Here is a 20000-nt window from a genome sequence, read left to right on the forward strand (position 1 = left end):
AACCGACCTAATGTTCAGGTAACTGCTGCTGGAGTTTCCATAGTGAACAGGCAAACCATCCCTAATTGGTGATTAAGCCAACAATCAAAACAAATAAAAAACACGAATGGTACCATATTGTTTAGTACAATACATCACAGATGTAAATATAATTGTAATTGTGATAACACTGATTTGAGGGTTTGGGAGTTAAATTATTTTAATATTCTAATTCTATTCTAAGTCTACTTTTTTGTACTCCTGTGTTGGGTGGGTGGTTGGACGGTGCCGATGATTTTAGCAATTTGTTAATGATGTTTTCCAAGATCTGTGATCAGTGTCATCCTGTGGAAATATCCCATCAGGTTGGAGACCTGGTGTACTCCCAGTTTATAATCGCTAATAAAGACATGGAGCCGGAGCTGGTTTGCATCGACAGCTGTGGCCGTGCCAATGGGATGGGGGTGTTCGGGGCTGGAGGGCTTCTCTTCAAGGTGTCTCTGGGACTGGTGCGGAGGTAAGCACAGCTGCTTTTATTGCCCATGAGGAAACTGCATCGCTAGGTTCACCAGAGTCTCCAGTTTGTGCTTTAAAATGGTTGTGTGAGACGTTCCATTGTGAAGTGACGTGAATACTAGAATTACTCAGCATTCACTATATTTTCCACCATGACTGAATAAGCCAGTCGCTTCCTGATAGGTTAATAAAGTCTTTACTTTCTGTCCACAAAATACATTTTTGTTAAATGAGTAACCAGCTGTTCCATTTTTAACAGGATAGCTAATTTGGTGATCAGTGGCCACATCTTGTTTTTGAATTAAATTGTAGCCCTTCTGAACAAAGGCTTCTTTTTATCTGCCTGATATTGAAAGCAGCCTTGTGCCTGTGCAGACGCCTGTAAGGCCTAGTTTACAACTGCGATGCTGATAGCACTGCAGACACCAAATACTGCGGTATTTTTTAGAGGTCACATTATTTTTCCATCTGTAGTATAAACAGGATGAATTAAGGCAAATATTGTTCAGTCTTTCACAAAATAATCCACTTTAAAGGACGATGAAATGATAAACAGAATCACAAGTAACGAGTCACTTCTTTATTCAGAGTTGTACTTGTCTGTTGTCGTCCTGCAATTGACACGGATCACATGCCTTGGCACAATTGATTTGATGGGTTGAGACCTTAATCACAGGTTACAGATTAAATTAAATGCAATGGTAGACTCTTTCAGCTGCCTTCAAATTAATTTAGATGAGAATGTTATTTCATTTCACTCACAAACAAAACATTCTGCATAAAAATCACTTTGTAAACTCTCAGTATAATGATTATAATAATCATACTATACAGACCCCTTTTAAAAATACATCACATGTAGTGTCACTCATAACACTCTGACACCTATATGAAGGAAATCATCAATTTGTTGCACCCTTGTTCCTAAATCGCAACTGTAAGAAGTGTGACAACAGTGGGTTTTAACAAACTGAAAGCTAATTATGACTGTTTAACTCGTGCTTTTGTAAAGCTTGTTAAAATGCAGGGTTTTATTCACTTCCTCAAGTTTCTTCTGTGTGTTCAGATGCTGCAAAAACTGACAGTTGGATAGAAATCAAGCATGATTATAGTAAATGTGCTCCAACAATTGTCTCTTCTTACATTTTGAGGTCTCCAGTGAATAGAAAATATTTGAAATATTCATGTGACCTGAATACAGAAGACAATGTTGTTTTTAAACATTAAATAAACCTGTCATCGCTTGTGGTTTTAAAAACACACCTCTTCCTCAAACACAGGCTTCTCGCACCGCAGAGTGAAATCGTGAAGGATCTGGAGAAGACTTTCCCCTTCGAGATGGTCATCGGCATGAACGGGCGGATCTGGGTGAGAGCCAAGAACACGCAGCAGACTCTAATCATTGCCAACCTTCTGGAGAGCTGTGAAAACATGGCGGCGCAGCAACGGAAAACGCTGTTCAGGAGAGTGGCAGAAAACACTCTGTGAAGAAAGAATCCCATCTGCTTTACAAGCTGGAGTGCCTGGAGGCCTGTTTGCACTTCTGCAGCACCGCCCTCCGTAGTCCCCCTTGCCAAAGAGGGGACGCCGATGGGGAACGCATGGAAGGAGGCTTAGCACAGTCCTCCCTGCAGGGACTGTGCGACTCGGTACATGTGTTTTAGTCAGAGCAATACACCATTGTGCTATTCTGTATCTTGTCAGCATTTGAAAGCTAATTGCATGAACTGGCAAACAGTTTTCTTGGTCACAGAAAGCCTAATAGAGGGGCTTGGATGAATGGGTATATTTGCATTCTTCCTGGATTAAAAAACAACTGATGAATAAATAAATAATAAAAACATTTTTTAACTATAATGAAGTTTGCTTTAGTTGTTTTTGTCTCAATATTGATCTTCTAATCCCAGGCTATAAATCACAACTACCTAATTAGGGGGAAAAATCATAAACAAAATACTTAAAACTATTTGACACTCATAATTTGGCAATGATTATTACATTGAGATGATAATGCATTGTTTTGCAAAAAGGACCATAACATTTGTATCATTGCAGATTTCACAATTGAAGGGTTTTGAATTAAAGCACTCTGTGGGTTTATAGTATTTAATGAACACCGAACCCCAGAAATATTTTAGTAATGAAATGCCATAACACATATCTTTATTCAGTAAGACATATTTCTAGCGTGAGCCTTTGTTTGTCTATTGAGCAAATAAATACTGTTCTGTACACTCGTATCAAAACCAGATGCGAATATCTATTTCCTTTTATACTATTGTAGAGAGATTGTACAGTGTTGTTGTGTACTTAGCTTCACCATTTCTGTAATCAGAACAGGCAGTTACGTATCGTTTAGCATTCCAGACATTCCAAGCACTTAGTTTGGCTGCCGCTGTACTAGGGTGTGATTGCAGGATCTGGACAGAGCACTGTAATCCAATGCAATTCAGGTGTGCTCTCTGCTAATTAGTTATAGGTGGGCTATTTAACAGTCCCACCGGTCCTCCACGCCAGCTTCCAACAAGGCCGACTTCGTCTCCACCTTCGCCTCCCACCACTAACTGGATTTCCTCGCTCTCAAGGAGACATGGATCTCCCCTGAGAACTCTACCACCCCTGCCACCCTATCCTCTCTGTTTGTCCTGTCCCACTCCCCTCGTCTTACCGGGCGGGGAGGAGGAACAGGGCTCCTGCTCTCCCTTTCTCTCCTCTTCTCTGTCCCCCCCCCTCTCTCCTCCATCTCGACCAACAGCTTTGAATTCCACGCAGTGGAACTCGCCTCTCCCTCTCACCTCTTCCTTCTAGTTCTCTACTGTCCTCCCGGTCCACTCGCCTCCTTCCTGGATGAACTTGACTTCCTTCTCTCCTCCCTCCTCACCTACCATCCTCCTGGGAGACTTCAACATCCACCTCTCCAATCCCTCCCACTCTGCTGGATTTCTTACCCTCCTCCATTTTTTAACTTCTCTTTCTCCCCGTCTCCACCCACTCACAGGGCAGGTCGCCAGCTAGACCTCATCTTCTCTAGAGGCTGCTCCCCTTCGTCGCTCTCCGTGACACCCCTGTACATCTCAGACCACCACTTAATCTCTTTCTCCCTTTCTCTCCCCTCCCTCTCCACCCCACCCAATCCCTCTGTCACCTTCCTCCATAATCTCCGCTCCACTGCTCTCACGCTCTTGCCTTCCATTGACTGTTTTTCCCATCTGTACGTCAACTGCGCTACCTCCTCTTTGCTCTCCTGCCTTAACTCCTCCCATGATTCTCTCTGTCCTCTCACGTCTCGTCCTGTCCGTCCCTCCCCTTCCGTTCTCCCCTCAGCCCGATCCACTCTGCACGCCACTGAACAGAAGTGGAAGAGCTCCAAACCCCCAGCTGCCCTCAAACTCTACCGCTCTCTACTGTCCACATTCTCCTCCTTGCTCACCTCAGCCAAGAAGTCTTTGGCTATGATTTAAGATAGCCAAAAGCACACAGCACTTTACCAAGTTGCATATTTTCACGGTATTTGCTTTTTTTGTCGACCGTACTTGTGACTCGCAGGTATGTGGTTAGTGTTAAATAATTCAGTGTCTGTGTGACTGGTCAAGCCACCTGTACAATGCATCCTTTACAGTTGAAATGATTCACTTGAAGTTCATTACCATGTTGAAGGTCTTCATTCTTTCGCTCCAGTAATGATGTCAAGAGGGATACTGCAGTTATCTAAATAAATAAAATTGGTTACACCCTTGTTAATTGAATGTTCCTTTGTGTAGTACACACCCAACTTCACTGTGATTTCAACTGAACACAGATACTATGTGGTATTATAAAGATTACTGACTAGCCTTTCCAGCTTTTCAGTTCTGGTTTTGAATGTATTGTGTGCCACTGATATTTATCATTGTCATGCTGCTACACAAGTATCACAATAACTATTTTTAAATGCTGCCTGTCCACCTTTTAGAAAGAATGTAATGACTGTTTAACTCTGCAATCTGCAAGGTTTCAGAAATATGTACATGGCCATGTGTTAAAGTATGTGGAGCTAAACTGAATATAGTAACCTGTAGTTTAAAACTGGTTTAACGCTTCTGTATTTTGTATTTAATATAATATATTCAAGGAACTCTAACCAAAACCTGAATAGGGATGTTTAGTTTGTTTCTTCAGTCTTGTTAGATCTCTGCTGCCACCATAGCTTTCCTGAATTCCATGATTAATCAACGAAATATTAGACTGAAGTGGAAACAAATACATAAGCGTTTGGTTGTTTGCCCATAAGTTGCATACAGTCCAGATGTTGCCATGTCCTTCCCACACTAATAATTTATGATCACGCAAGTCAGTAGCCAATCCAGTTGGTTCCACATGTTTTCCTACAGTATTCTTGGCACTGAGACATGAAATAATAAAACTACATGCTTTTTTAATGGTTATTGGTCTGTATGTATTTCAAACGTGTAATTGGGTAGGGAGGTTAATTCTTGGGGGGGTTGGCTTTTCCCTTTATAGAAACTGATTAACCATTAGCAAATTATTTAACCCATTTGAAAGGCGTTGAATTACAGTATAGTGAGAAATGAACTCTGGAATTATATTGATGATAGTCTCCTATAATCATTATGTTTTAAACATTATGTATGATATTGAACTTGAAAGTGTGTGACTGAAATAGGACCCAGTTTCTCTTACATTCTCCAGTTCTTGTTGTTACTGAGAATCATTATGGGGGGCCCACATCACAGTTCCTCTTCTCTGTACCAGTAAACTCAACAAGACTCAACAAATTCTACAACTATCAATCCCTGAATCTGCACTAAATATTACATTTTATAAAATGAAAGCAGTTTCGAATAATTGGTAACATTTATGGTCCTACCCTAGGGACATGTTCATAAACATACATTAGCGGTCAGGGAAACTGGACCACAAAGTGTTAAAATGTCACAGCATTTGAAACGTTTCCTTTTGATTTTGTGATGTTAGGCATATATTGTTGTTGTTTTCTAAACCGTGGTAAACCAAAACTGCCCTAGTTATGAATAAATAATTAATATTGCCTAGGAGCTATGCCTTACACTTTGATAACAAAAAGAAGCATCACTTCCTACATTTCTTAGTAAAAGGGAAATTATAAATATTAAAAGATGTCACTCACCGACTTGTTCTTTGAGTGAAGGGCGTCCTGAAGCGCCATGACCTCCGCCCTCATCGCATCCAGTTGTTCTTCGAGGATAGCTTCCTGGATCCTCCTGTTCTCTCCTCTCAAGGAGGCCAGCTTTGTGTCATTGCTCTGGATGGCATCAATGCAGTTCTGGAATCAAGAGGGAGATGATGAGGATGACACAATGGCAATTTCCTACTCAGTTTCAGTGTAAAACATTCTCAGTGTAAAAAGGTTCCCATAGACCCCATTTCCAATTTCCAAGTTATGAACATTTTATGCTAGATATGTAAAGAGCAAGTTGTGCGTTTTCGACTTACGTAGAGCGTTCATATAGACATGAACCTACACATACAGTTATACCATGCTCTGTTCAAAGTTGTGATACAATGGTGGGTAATGTGTGCAAAAAATTACTAAAGTCAAAAGATTTCCCAGCAATAAAATCTGACCTTTATTAGTCTGGATCTGTGTATCCAGTTTATTGCTTCTATGTCTTCTGGGCTCTGTGATCCCTGAGTCATTGCTTTATAAGCCTTCCTCAGGTGTTTCAGTTCAATTATAAGTGCTGTAATCTGTAAAACATGTTTTTTAAAGCATATGAAAAAGACTGCACAGCTCACAGTGGGAAAATAAATAATTTCTGTAGCTTAGCAACAAAAACCATATCTCTGGCATTCAAAATTCTTTCATCGGAACTGAACTGAAGTGTGATGTCTCATTCAGACAGCTCTCAGACTAAAGTCAGTCTGGGCCTGGTTCAGTATTTTAACTGGAAACATCTGGGAAAAATCTAGTTGCTCTTTGTTTCCAGTGGTGTTGGCAGACGAAACGTTATCTCTTGCTTATGGACCAAAAGCCAATGCTGCAGCACAGTAGAGGGGGGGTGGGCAGAGTAAATGCCGGAAGGGCTATCTTCTGGGTGCTGACCTGCTGATCAAATCCAGTTCACAGTAATTTCATGAAGAATAGCCCTCCTCTCACACCTCTCTGTGTTGAAAGTCAGAACTCTGTGTTCATTTTTGGATGAACTGAAGCACTGAAGCTTTTGCAACTTTATAATTCAGTCTACATCAGCCCATGGCTGTACCTGGTTGATGTCGGCCTGTTCATCATCACAACAGTCATCCAGGCCAATAACAGTCTCCCTTTCACATCCCTGAACACAAACAAAGACCACAGTGAAACACAAGATGTCGGGCAGTCCGAAAAAACTCCTAAAATGTTCATCTATATTGTTAACTACAGCCACAACAGTTTCGTTAAATTCAAATGTGGTTATGTTTAAACTTTGTAATGCTCTAGTGTGACATCATCTAGAGTACTGTCGCCACTGTTGGTCACCACATAACAAATGCCACACAAGAAGAGACCAGAGAATAGAAACCAGAACAATTCCACAAATAAAGAGAGTTTTGGGGAAGATTGAAATACCTCTGTTCAAATCTGGAAAGGGTTTACTTCAAACTCAAAAGACAGACCGCAACCAGAGGAGAAAAAAAGGACATCAAGTACAGCTACTGATTAATACAATTAATATGTCTTCTGGTTGCATTATTTTTATGTTACACTGGTCCAGTAGTAATAGTTTAGTATTTTGTAAGATGTGAATTGTGTGAGTGAATTAATCATTTGCCCAACTGGGCATCTTCAGACTTTCCACAAGCGTTAACCTCTACTACCACAGACTGCAATGCCTGGAGTTGGCCACCGCTGATTCAGTTACTGCCTGTTACATTATAATATGGAAAACTTGGCACTGAGGCTCCCAGTGAAATAAATAGAATGAGGGAGGCCAAACTGAATTACCGCTGACAGGAATAAAACAATAGTCAGGAAAAAAATTGAAATGTTTATTCCAAACATTCGCCTGAGGTCTTTACAACATAAACACACGTTGTATAGATTTAGTGAATTCTTATGGGATTTACAGTAACGTGTAACACATTTAATGCCACCATTGTTTTCAAATGCAAATCAGGTGGCAAAGATCTCAGTCCCATTGCACCGGTTTTCCTGTAGTACCCACCACACAATTTGTAATTTGATCTCTGTGTTGAGACTGAAACACAAGGAACATTTATGACCCTGTGGGGTGCATTGTCATTTATCTGGCAACAAGAATGAAGAATCTGATTGTTTTCCTACAGTATTTGAAATGCTCAGGATTCTTCAGATCAAATTTTAAAAGATATGTCTGTAGTGTGTGTGTAAAAACCTTTCCAGAACAGGACATTTGTTCACCTTGTGTTGCATCCAAATATTTAATTAATTGAAGGTTGAGCTCTGGCTCACCAACATGGAAGTCTTTGCTCCGAAGCCAAGGAGAAGAGCATTCATTGCCAATTGCCAGAAGATTAATCACTTTTGGAATATGTTAATAAAAACATATCCATGTGGTAGTTTTCAGAGGACATAATATTTGTATTTATAGATGATTTGGAATACATCTACTTTGTATTCATCACATTAATAGCTTTCTCATAGTTTAAATAATGATTCAGTCTACACATAAAGCTCTTTAAGGAGAGAACACACTATTTGTGAAGTGAGATGGCTCTCATGTCTGCGCTTTGCCTGCTTAGTATTCCTTAAGCATGTGGTACCTGCACTGGGCTGCAACTGTGCTTCTCCTCTGGGATTTCAGGGTCATCAACCTGTGTCCTAAAAGATGTAGACCAAAGGAATAATCACAGTGATGACTTTGGGCTTTGTACAGTCCTATCAGTTGTACTGATGCCTTAATTAAAATCACAAATTCTCCCCACCCACCAATCACCAGATACAAGGATGTCACAAGTAAACCCACTGTTGCTTCGGACTCTGTGATTGGTGAGTGGGACAATATATGGATTTAAAGCTTAAACTATGTTAATTTAGGTTCTGTGGGCTTCAACAAACACAGACACAAATCTATACAAGTATTTACATTGTTAGATTATTACAACTCCAATTCCGAAAAAGTTGGGACAGTATGGAAAATGCTAATAAAAACAAAGAGGAGTGATTTGTAAATGTACTTTGACTTGTATTTAAACAAAAAACGTATAAAGACAAGGTATTTGTGTTTTTTGAAGGAAAACGTTTATTTTGAAATTGATGCATGCAATATGTTCCAAAAAAGTTTGGACAGGGGCAATTTAGGACTAATAGCGATGTGACAAGTTGAAATAAGAAGGTGATGTGAAACAGGTGAGGCAATCGTGTAATGATAGTATATAAGGAGCCTCCAAAAAAGGCCTAGTCCTTCAAGAGCAAGGATGGGTCGAGGCTCGCCAATCTGCCAACAGATGCGTCAGCAAATAATCCAACACTTTGAGAACAACATTCCCCAAAGACAAATCGGTAGGATTTTGGGCATTTCACCTTCTGCAGTGCACAATGTAATTAAAAGATTCAAGGAATCCGGTCAAATCTCGGTGTGTAAGAGCAAGGCCAAAAACCACTTCTGAATGCGGGTGATCTCCGATCCCTCAGACGTCACTGTCTTAAAAACCATCATGAGTCTGTAATGGATATCCTGACATGGGCTCGGGAATACTTTGGTAAACCTTTGTCAGTCAACACCATTCGCCGCTGCATCCACAGATGCAAGTTAAGGAGCCATACATCAATACTGTCCAGAAGCGCCGCCGACTTATCTGGGCTCGGTCTCATCTGAGATGGACAGTAGCACAGTGGAAGCGTGTTTTGTGGTCCAACGAGTAAACATTTTAAATAGTTTTTGGACAAAACAGCCGTCGTGTTCTCCAAAATAGGAAAAGGACCATCCAAGCTGTTATCAGCGTCAGGTCCAAAAGCCAGCGTCTGTCATGGTATGGGGGTGTGTCAGTGTCCACGGCATGTGTAACTTGCACATCTGTGAGGGCACCATTAATGTAGAAATATATGTACACATTGTGGAGCAACATATGCTGCCATCCAGACATCATGGTTGCGGGTGCTAGCATGGCCTGCCAACAGTCCTGACCTGTCTCCGATTGAGAATGTGTGGCGCATTATGAAGCGCAAAATAAGGCCCTGTACAGTTGTGCAGCTGAAGAAATGCATAATGGATGAATGGGGGAAAATTCTGCTTGCTAAACTTAACCAACTGGTGTCTTCAGTGCCCAAACGCTTAATAAGTGTTATTAAAAGAAAAGGTGATGTTACACAGTGGTAACAGTCAACTGTCCCAACTTTCTTGCAGTGTGTTGCAGTCATCAGATTTGAAATGAGTGTATATTTTCAAAAATAAATTAAATTACCAAAGTAAAACATCAAATAATGTGTTAAAAATGAGTTTTCAATATAGTACAGAGTGAATTGAATTTTCAAATGACTCTTTTTGTTAGTTTTTTTGCATTTTCCATACTGTGCCAACTTTTTCGGAATTGGGGTTGTATATTTTAGAGTAAGAATTGCAATACTCAAAACTGAGAATGATGCAGTAGTGGAGAAATCGGTCCCCATCAGAAGGGGAACAAACACCCCATTGTTTGTTTAATTTATGTGAAGTTAGATAAACATTCATAATTTTTCCAAAAACAAGAGATTAATGCACAGCGTAGATGGTTTGTGCAAGTAAACAATCCCCCCATTCAAAACAGGAAATTGTAGTGATCATTTGAATCTCTTATATTTCGGGCACTATTTGCATTGCAGCACATCTAAATGTAATGTAGTGCAATGTAAAATACACCAAGTTGAGTATTTGGGATTGTTTAGTTGCACAAACCATCTCCACTAATCTCCTGTAACACATGGATCCATACGTTGTCTATTATTACAGTGACAAAGTGCCCTTCTCTCTTGTTTGTGAATCTTCCTGTACAGTTACATTTTTTGACACTGATGTGTACTTAATGCATTGTCTGTCATTATATTGTATTCAAAGCATAGAATACAACAGAGTTCCCAACCCTTGGAGGAATACTGTGTCTGCCGGTTTTCATTCCAACCATGTTGTCACCTACTTAACTGAATGATCTCCAAGTATTTATGAGCTATAAACAACTTAAAACAACTGCTTGAAACAAATATTAAAATAAGACAACCATTCATTCAATTCAAATGAGAGCTTAGTAAGAACTTACAAAGGAGAAGAGAATATTTTTGGTCTTAAAAACTTAAGCCTAAAGAATACTTTGAAAGTGAGTTTGTTCAGCACAGACTTCACAATTTGTTCCATGATGGCACTTACCCAGAATGCCTTTTCCATTTCAGTCCAGATCCTTCTAATACCATCTGTTTCAGACTTAACTGTGAGGAGGCCTAAAACAGCAACACACATTTCAGTAACTGTTTCACATTATCATTTGGAGGCTTTGTAGTTTTTCCAGATGATAACCTGTAAGAAAATTATGAGCTTAATCCATTTAGCATGAAATGGATAATACATTTCAATGACAGACGAATAATACATTGGAAACTATCATTATGTTTTTGTTGTAATACTTGTTTCTTTGTCTTTTCTCTTCAAATTATAATATGTAAAGTTGGTGCAGTTTTTGTCTTACTTCCAAGCAATATATTAACACCAGTAAGTGTTGACAACTAAAGCTTGAGGACATGGTGCACATTTCCGAGAACAGGCTGTATCGAAATCAACTAAAGCAGCAGGGGCTCTAGTTAGTGAATTTATGTTATTGGTGGGATTTAAAAAAAAAAAGAGAGGAATAATTGAAAACATGAGATTCACATCTTGGTGATTAATCCACCTACTCGTGATACTAACAGAACCAAAATGACCAGTACAAAAGGACATTTAACCTTAATTACTGCATTAAATCCTGTTAATGCTGAATATACGGAATCTAGAGATTAAAAGGGCAAGATATAAAGGTTGATACGTGGGCACTGGGGTTCTCTAATTGTCAATTCAGTCACAATCGAACCAGCAGCATCATTTTTAAAAACATTTTTCTAAAACTGAATCATGTGATCAAAATGTTTCAAAAACTTCAAAAAAGGTGAAGGAGTTTACTGTGTGCTCTTTAGCTTTGATACTGTAGCTGTGTTGGTTTGTTCTTTCCTGAGTCGTCATAGTTGCCCCAACAAAATATTGTAAATGACAAAATCAATCATTTTTAGCCAATCAACACTCTCTGGAGAAACACCAACCTCACTTACCATCTGAGAAAGAAACTCCTTCTGAACTTTCAGTATTCTTATCATTTCTTCCCAGTCTGCGATTCCCATGATCCTCCTGTTAAACTTCTCCAGGGACCTCAACAATAAAAATAGGCCATCATCAGACCAGAGGGTGAACTTTAACTTTCTGCATGTGCTGAATGACTTAAAACAAGACAGGATGTGTTACGTAAGCACATTCATATGTTTTTATTTTTATGTTATTTGTTACTGGCCCCTAGCAGTTATTAATACTATGTCAACAGACATTGACTCAGGACTTACAGCTCAAGTTTCTGCCTAAGAATCGTCAAATCCTCTATACTCTTCTTCTGCTCTTCACACACTTCCAGAAGCTTCCTGGTCTGAAACAGAAGTGACACCACTCAGACAGTACCATAGTATGTGTATTGGGGGTAAATAAGCAAGAATGCATCAGTCATTTGTTGCTTCTGGACAAGGTGCACAACTAAAGATCATCCCATGACCTCAGCCCACAGATTGCTTCGATTTCAAAGCCTTATTTTAATTGCAGATTTCCTTTTGGAAAGGAGCAGAGACCCAGCGTCTGGCTATTACCTTATCTCCCACCTCTTCCTGCTGCAGCTCAGCAGGCTGTGGCAGTGGGGGGGTGGCTGCCGTGTCTGCAGGGCCCACTGCCCGCCGCTCTTCCTGCAAAAGGCTTAATTGGACTTTCACATCTCTCAGCTCTCTCCCCACCTTCTCACAGTCAACACATGCTTTCGCTTCCACATCCACAGCACTCCTAAATGGTAAACAGATGTCTGAGAATCACGTAAACTTCTCTCTGCTACCATAATAAAACAGGAGTTTATAGGACTGTTTCAAAGCTTTTTGGGGTCCAGCTTCTCTCGCTGTTGCAGAAAAGGAATGCAAATAGATTAATTCTACAAAATAAAGGAATGAGCAACTGAGGTAGAGGAAAGAGATAGTAAAAGAAACACTTATTTATAAGCAGAATTTATCTTGTAACTGTGAGATACCTTTTCAAACCACAGCAGGAGACCTCAATCACTCCTTGTGGAGATTTTGATTTCTTCAGTATCTGTAGAAGCAGTTCTTTCTGGCTGATCAGCTGTTGCCTCTCTGATTCCAAAGCTTTGATCTTCACTGTGGAGATGTTCCTCTCACTCTCCAGGCGTGTCACCTGCTCCTCACACAATGTCATTTTGTGTCTCACCAATGTTAATTCATGTAACATGTTTTCGTTGACCTAAATGAAGAGCAGTATGGTTAATTTGAAAGCCCTCAGCAACAGAAGATCTGTTTCAATGTCCTTGCCACCTGAGAAGTGACAGTTACACTTCGATTCGTTTGAGTCTGAGAAGCTTCATTGCAGTAACTGCAAGCCTTTTTAAACTCGGTTGTGTGTGTCAGTTTGGCAGGCTGTGTTGAGCATGTTGCACCCTATCTTTTTTCCTGGTTGTTACCATTACCCTTTGTGGTCCAAGAGACATGTTGAATAAAATTAGTTTCCTCAGTTGTGATGTGACAAGCAGGAGAAAGATAAAAGTATGCCACCCAGGGAGAGTTAGAGTAACTGGAATTGGTTATCATCCATATCACGGGGTGATAATAGATTAAGAGCAGGCAGTCAGACCTGTGAGATGAGCCGCTGTCAGAAAGCAATGCCAAACTCTGCCATAACAGATTATTGAGCAATTCCATACAAACCTGAACGAGGTTCTGCAATGAAAATGTAAAGAACGCCTGTATACTGTCTCTTCCTGAGTGAATAGAAGAAATCCCTGAAAAACTATTCATAACCAGTCAGCTTTCATAACCATAACGTGTTTGTTGTTATGTTCCCTCTAGGTTGGAGTGTGGATAAATGCAAGTTGTTTTTATGTACATCAGGGGTAACTTGACCACTGCTGACTCTTAGTTACAATCCAGATCAAACAACAACAGTAACTGCCATGTACATTGTGCTTTCAATTGTAAAGGCAAGTCCTTTACATCAACTAAAATTAATTAAACATGGTTCCATAGAAAATGGGTTACATTTGAAGTGGGTTAAAGGGATTTCCTAAAGTCCCTGGGTAAAGTTGGCACACCAGTGAGCTTTGGGCCAAGGGCAACTTCTGCAGTCAAGCTATTCCAGACCCCACAGCAAGAAAAGGATCTGAGTCTGGGTTACGTTCCATAAAAGCCACTAAAAATTTATTGATTCCACATTTCATGCCTCACGTTAAACTAAATGGGGTAAGTAAGAAAACAGAGAATGCTGTCCTGGCAAAGATATGCAAAAAAGCAGAACTAATCAGCTGTCAGCTGACTTTCAACTGCTAAAGCCACAACTTAAACTGTAATATCTGAACCATCATCGCTCAGGTCTGGTCAAACACTGGCTATAAACCTAAAGGAGCTTAAATGGTTAATTAATCTTAAACTGAATCTTGTGAAAACAAAGAGGGGTAAAAACACATCCTTGCATTTCACCAGGAGCACAGTGCGATCCTGCTGCCAAATGTTATTTTCCTTAACTTCAGCTTCAAACTGTCCGTAGCAAAATAAAATATACTAGACTGTGTGATTTGTGATTCTCCACACTTGTTGTTTTTTTCTGCAGCCAAAGATAACTGAGCTGACCAGCACAGTGAATACAGGTTTTACACTATCCTGCATAAAAATAAAAATAAAGTAGATAGTACCATACCAAGTTCATTTCAAAGCTGCTGTCTATTTACTGGCAGGAAAAGCATGCACGTGTCTTTGTGGTGAAAACAGAATGAGAGGAAGGCCAAAAGAATAAAATCACTTGTCTGCTGCCTGTGAGCTCCGACTCTGTCTGGAGTTTGACCTTCTCCAGTCTGTGTTCCTGGCAGCGTGCTTGAAAGAGCTCTGAGTGGAGCTTCGAAACCTGGGACTCCAGCTTCTCCTTGCTGCTCTCTGTCATCTTCAAGTGTGCGGAGAGTCTCTGTACAGACTGTTCAAGGTGACATTTCTCCTATAGAGGACAAGGAAAATAGGAAGGGTCTTTTAGATTTTGTTTACCTATATTTGGACTCTCAGTTTGACAGGGCCTTTTTTTCTGGAGTAGGTGCTGAAAAAGCATTAGGAACATTTGTGTGCTGCATATAGAAATAGTTGTAAAGTCTTTTCATACTAAGCTAGACTGATAGATGTATGATATTAGACAAATACCTATTTCATTCCCATTTCATATGGCTAAACAAGGATGGAGAATGTGTGACTGGCAAATAATGTAACTGAGAAACATTCATATAATGGATAAGTTCACATCTGTCTTTTAAGTACTATTGTAATGTTTTAACCATATATGGACAAAGCACAAGAATACGACCTTCAACAGCTCATTATTTTCCAAAGAAAAAGCAATCAGCTTAGATGTTCTCTGAAGGTTCTCCCCAAGCACGTCTGGGTCAATGCTGACTTGTTTTTTCTCCTAGCAGGCAAAGGAAATGCAAAAGTGTGATATAGGAGTTGTTTGGTTATACATAATTGCAGAGGGCTGTTATAGTGGACATGTGATACATGAACAAGCCCATGATGTATAGACCCCTCTCTGCACTCTACTGGACTTAATCAGTGGTTTCTGACAGTTTACTTAAAGCAAGAATATCCCACCTCCCTGTTTTTAATTAGGCAGTGCAGATGTGGGTACTCCACCCAGACAAGCAGCTGTACACAACTGGATAGCAAACCAAGAACTCCTCTGACCCCCAAACATCCCACAAACCACATCCGGCACCATTATACTATTGACCTTTGTTCAGTTAAGTGGTGAAGGGAAGAGAAAACACTCTCACATTGTGTTACCAAAAGAGACACACAATATTCATAACTGGTGTCTTGAATTCATTCTTTGCCCACATCTCTGACCACCACAGAGCCACTTCATCAGCCAGTCATACACTTTCTTTCAGTCCATAACTAAACTCTAGCCAGTTGTATCTATGTGTTGGTAGGCCACATATGACCATAGCTATGGGTGGTGTGACCTTCTCAGACAGTGGTCGCCATGTCTTTATTTTGCCTCTAATGATCTGACAGCTGTATCTGATTTGCAGTGAAGGAGGGGTTGAAGTAAATCACTGGCATTGTTTAGTATGTTACCGTTTCATCACTTTTTGTAATTATTGAAGAGACCTCCAGTTTTGAAGAACTGGATCATAAATTGTGTAAATTACCAGCTGGAATTAAACGTGGAACATTGTGGCAGTCCTGACCCTAACATTAGCATGGGACAATTTCAAAGACAAAAGGGAGGATGCGAGATTATATGTTTCAGAGGAATAATTTTCAGTGACACAAAATGAACTGTTGTGCTGGCTCTGTTCATGATTTAGCACCAACAGCTTTCCATCTGGCTGGGGCTGCAGTACTCCGGCACAAAAAGATTTTTCCAATTAATACAAAATCTCTCCGGTCAACCGAGAGACGTGGAAAATCAAAAACATGTGGTGTCAGAAAGCTTAACATTTTGTCAAGTTACACTACTGGGCAAAGGAAAAAAAAGCTGAATTGTTACATATTTTTTATTTCAGTATTGTATTTACAGTAGAAAACCCCACACTGCCAATGGGGGAAAAAATAAAAGCACTTATGAAGATTTAAATTTGGTCAGCATGTATTGTGAAATTCTTGCTGGAAGCTGAATAGCTAATTTCCTCTTTAGGTCCTTTGCCAATCATTTCCAATTTATCTTAGGCCAAGTGTGTGTCAGTTACATTTTCCCTTTATCTTCATTTTGTAACCCTATTATAATTGTTACTTTCTGGCCTGTGATGGAAAATCACCACATTCACATCCAATTATCACATCAATCTGTAAATGAGAATACATTGTATATTTCCATCAGTTAAAACTGTTTAACAAAGAACAATAACTTTTCTATTTTCTGAGGGCACAGAATCAATTCCAAATTGATTTTATGGTATTGTACTCACAAAAACTGGTATCTCTGGTTTGGGAGATAATACAATTGAGGTACAGCACATTTCTTTTCTGTTGATCACTTGATCTAGCTTGCAGCTGATGATCCCGAGCTCTGACTGAGTTTGTTGAACTCTGTCAAGATTAAAAAACATATCTGAGAAAAAAAAAATATGTTTCCTTGTGTCACGTTTGTGTACCTAAAAACAGAATCTATACCAGTTCCCTGCCAGCACAATTGCCTCTACAATTAAATAGTAATGACACCCATAGCTCTGCGTATATTACAGCAGTTTATTATTATTCTTACTGGCATAAATCCAATTGCAGATGATTGTACATGACTGGATATTTCAACATCTCACCTTCTGTGCAGGTCATTGTCCTTTAACACATCAATCATAACTGTTGCATGACTGTAGGGTTTCAGTGCTTTTATATGTTCTATTTTCATTGCCAGCATCTGGAAATAATAAAAAATTACATCAAGAGTAACATTGCTGATGGAAAAATATATAATGTATTACATCATGGGTCTATTTTAAGACTGTAAACATTAGACACTAATGTTACTGATTTTATACACAAATATGGACCTGGTTCCTGTTATTCCTGAGTCCCTAAGTATAACCAACTATGTAGGGCTTGGGCGGGCGCTTACAGTGTGCTCTGAGGTGTGACCTGTGTTGATCACATCTTCACACAAAGTCTGCTCCTGCAAAGGCTGTTCCTGCAGGCATTCAAGGGATCATTAATCTAATACCAGTTGAAATAATGACCAGGTAAGTAAGTAATTAGTTTAACAATATACCTAAAAACTCTAGGAACACAAAACAGAAGAACCTGAAAAGCAGACATCAGCCACTTGGCTTTCATCCATAACAGAAGTGTCATAAAGACAGACAAGAGTGTGGTTTGGTTTATAACCATTACCATCTTCAAACACATTACACTGTGAAAAACAAATATTGCACTACATGAAAAATACACCAATCAGCCATAACATTATGACCACCTGCCTAATATTGTGTAGGTCCCTCTTTTGCCACCAAAACAGCCCTGACCCGTCAAGGCATGGACTCCACTAGACCTCTGAAGGTGTGCTGTGGTATCTGGCACCAAGACGTTAGCAGCAGATCCTTAAAGTCCTGTAAGTTGCGAGGTGGGGCCTCCATGGATTGGACTATATTGTCCAGCACATCCCACAGATGCTCGATTGGATTGAGATCTGGGGAATTTGGAGGCCAAGTCAACACATTGAACTCGTGATTCATCAGACCAGGCCACCTTCTTCCATTGCTCCGTGGTCCAGTTCTGATGCTCACATGCTCACTTAGTATCACATAAACTTTGAGGACAAAATATTCACTTGCTGCCTAATATATCCCATCCACTGACAGGTGCCATGAGATTATCAGTGTTATTCACTTCACCTGTCAGTGGTCATAATGATATGGCTGATCGGTGTATATAGTTTTCAGTTTTATTTGGTTTACATTGATTTTCTCTTGATATTTTTATGGCATTTTCTGTAATATTTCTTAAATTCAGACTATGTTGGAAAAATGTGGTCTATTACTGAAAAGATGTCCCTGTCTAATTAAACTCTGCTTAGTTCCTGGCTGTTGGGAGAGCTGAGGACCAGCTTAAACAATTTACCAATTTAAGCTCCTGGCTATAGAAATGTCCACTGCCTACAAAAAGCCTTCAATAGCCTTTATAGATTTCACTTTCCTTTGGTACGGAAAAGGCTATTGTTCTTTTAATATTAAGTGGATTTGTACTGTTTCAAAATACACCAAATGTTATTTCCCATTTATTCAAGCTTTGTCTGTGATGCAAGCCGGACTTCCTGTACAAGTGATGATTCTCCATGTGCCAGATTTCCATTTTAATCTCTGTCCAGTCTGACAAGCACCTCCGCTTCCTTGTTTTAAAGGGACTTTTGCAGAGTGACCATTTAAAAGCAATAGGTTTGGAAAAATGCCTGCTTTATTGATGTCAGCGTCATTAAGCCAGAGTTAAAGATCAAGGTCAAGCACAATGAGTCTACAATTTTCTAGAGTGTGTGGAGCTTTCTTTAATTTAATTTGGACTTTGGTTTTGTGCAGTTATTATTTTGCATTGATAAGTATATAGTGTGATCTTACCACTGTGCCATTCATTCATTCAAGACAAACCTACCTTCTGCTGCGTCACCAAGTCCTCAGTAGCCAGCTCAATGAGGGGAGCTGGTCTGTGTAGTTTGTCAGAAAGATGTCGCAAGGCATTGTGGGTATTAGCCAGGCTCTCCTCAAGGGCCTGCCTCCTGCTCTCTGAGTGTTGTAATCTGAGCTTGTACTGCCAGCTAAGCAAACTCTGAGTAGTGAGATCAGGAAACAGACTGGACAATGCAGGGTTCGCCCAGTCAATGTCAGCACCCCAGCTTGCCATGTTGTTACTGAACAAAGTGAGAAACGCAAAGAAAAGAAAAACAAACACATTTAAGACAATAGGTTTGTCTGGAGCTAATAAGTGGACTGAGGGAACACAGCAATGGAAAATATGTAGATCTTAAGAGAAAAATGCAGGCCTCACCCACCCTTTTAAACTGCCTAGACAGTGTATATAGTATAAAGAAACTTGTCAGCTAATGTATTTTTAATAGCGCTTTAATAGTAAAATGGTGAAAGGAAAGGAGTATTGAGTATTGCGTGTATGTTGTATGGATGCTAAAGCAAAGACAGAGCCAGCCAAACTCATCAGCAAAGACATATAGGGCCGTCTGACATCATCCCACTGTATACCTTAAAAAGAACAAGTGGACAAGTCCCAAAGCAACTGGTGCTGTATGCGCAAGCATGTCCATTTTCCCATCATGCCTCACACCAAAGTACCAAGATTTGAATTGAGCTTTTTTTTTTTTTTTTAATCAATTAAAAGTATATGGTCTTCTCTCACCTGGCTAGTATGGAGATTGAATGAATTCCTTTCCGCAATCACCGTGCCTCGACAACGATTCCAGCAAAAAGTAAAGATTAAAAGTAAAAAAACAAGTCTAAAAGAATTTCAATAGTAAGCGCTTTGCAGGGTTAGTGCTTTCTCAGGTCTACCGTTGTCCGATTAGGTTACCAGGGATACAATCCTCCCACTGCCCACAGTGTAGGGAGGTGAAGGTGTCCTTCCTGTGCAGAGCTGAGGTTGAACATTAACCAGCATGTTTGTGTGGGGGGACGGAGTGATGACGCTCGGAGAAAAATCAGCGCTCTCGTGGTAAAATAAGATCCCTCCCAGAAAAATTGCTTTTATGGAAATTCTTACTTTCACAGGGTGGTACCAATGT

General features: G+C 39.9%; 2 protein-coding genes across 3 annotated transcripts in view; one reads left to right on the plus strand and one right to left on the minus strand.

Annotated features, from left to right (window-relative positions):
* Nucleotides 1-2352, plus strand: part of exosc3 (exosome component 3) — a 3858-nt gene extending 1506 nt beyond the window's left edge. The window contains exons 2-4 of the mRNA XM_066720456.1: nucleotides 1-18; nucleotides 345-496; nucleotides 1776-2352. The exon at nucleotides 1-18 is cut by the window's left edge and continues 132 nt beyond it. Coding sequence (XP_066576553.1) covers nucleotides 1-18; nucleotides 345-496; nucleotides 1776-1983 — 378 coding nt within the window. The 3' untranslated portion in view covers nucleotides 1984-2352. The remainder of the gene's footprint in view (nucleotides 19-344; nucleotides 497-1775) is intronic.
* The window catches only part of LOC136766717 (putative protein tag-278), a 20227-nt gene continuing 1287 nt past the window's right edge, over nucleotides 1061-20000 (minus strand). Inside the window, exons 1-17 of one of the 2 annotated variants that reach the window (XM_066720453.1) lie at nucleotides 19619-20000; nucleotides 18863-19118; nucleotides 17044-17141; nucleotides 16693-16813; nucleotides 15087-15188; nucleotides 14541-14729; nucleotides 12763-12992; nucleotides 12338-12524; nucleotides 12044-12123; nucleotides 11759-11855; nucleotides 10830-10900; nucleotides 8254-8311; nucleotides 6738-6806; nucleotides 6100-6222; nucleotides 5642-5797; nucleotides 4143-4203; nucleotides 1061-1977 (exon numbers count right to left, since the gene is read on the minus strand). The exon at nucleotides 19619-20000 is cut by the window's right edge and continues 1287 nt beyond it. In XM_066720453.1, coding sequence (XP_066576550.1) covers nucleotides 1955-1977; nucleotides 4143-4203; nucleotides 5642-5797; nucleotides 6100-6222; nucleotides 6738-6806; nucleotides 8254-8311; nucleotides 10830-10900; nucleotides 11759-11855; nucleotides 12044-12123; nucleotides 12338-12524; nucleotides 12763-12992; nucleotides 14541-14729; nucleotides 15087-15188; nucleotides 16693-16813; nucleotides 17044-17141; nucleotides 18863-19111 — 1914 coding nt within the window. In that variant the 5' untranslated portion in view covers nucleotides 19112-19118; nucleotides 19619-20000 and the 3' untranslated portion in view covers nucleotides 1061-1954. The remainder of the gene's footprint in view (nucleotides 1978-4142; nucleotides 4204-5641; nucleotides 5798-6099; nucleotides 6223-6737; nucleotides 6807-8253; nucleotides 8312-10829; nucleotides 10901-11758; nucleotides 11856-12043; nucleotides 12124-12337; nucleotides 12525-12762; nucleotides 12993-14540; nucleotides 14730-15086; nucleotides 15189-16692; nucleotides 16814-17043; nucleotides 17142-18862; nucleotides 19119-19618) is intronic. The other variant, XM_066720454.1, reaches the window with a different exon arrangement.

Source organism: Amia ocellicauda, chromosome 13 (genome assembly GCF_036373705.1).
Source record: "Amia ocellicauda isolate fAmiCal2 chromosome 13, fAmiCal2.hap1, whole genome shotgun sequence".
In the NCBI taxonomy this organism is placed as follows: Eukaryota; Metazoa; Chordata; class Actinopteri; order Amiiformes; family Amiidae; genus Amia; species Amia ocellicauda.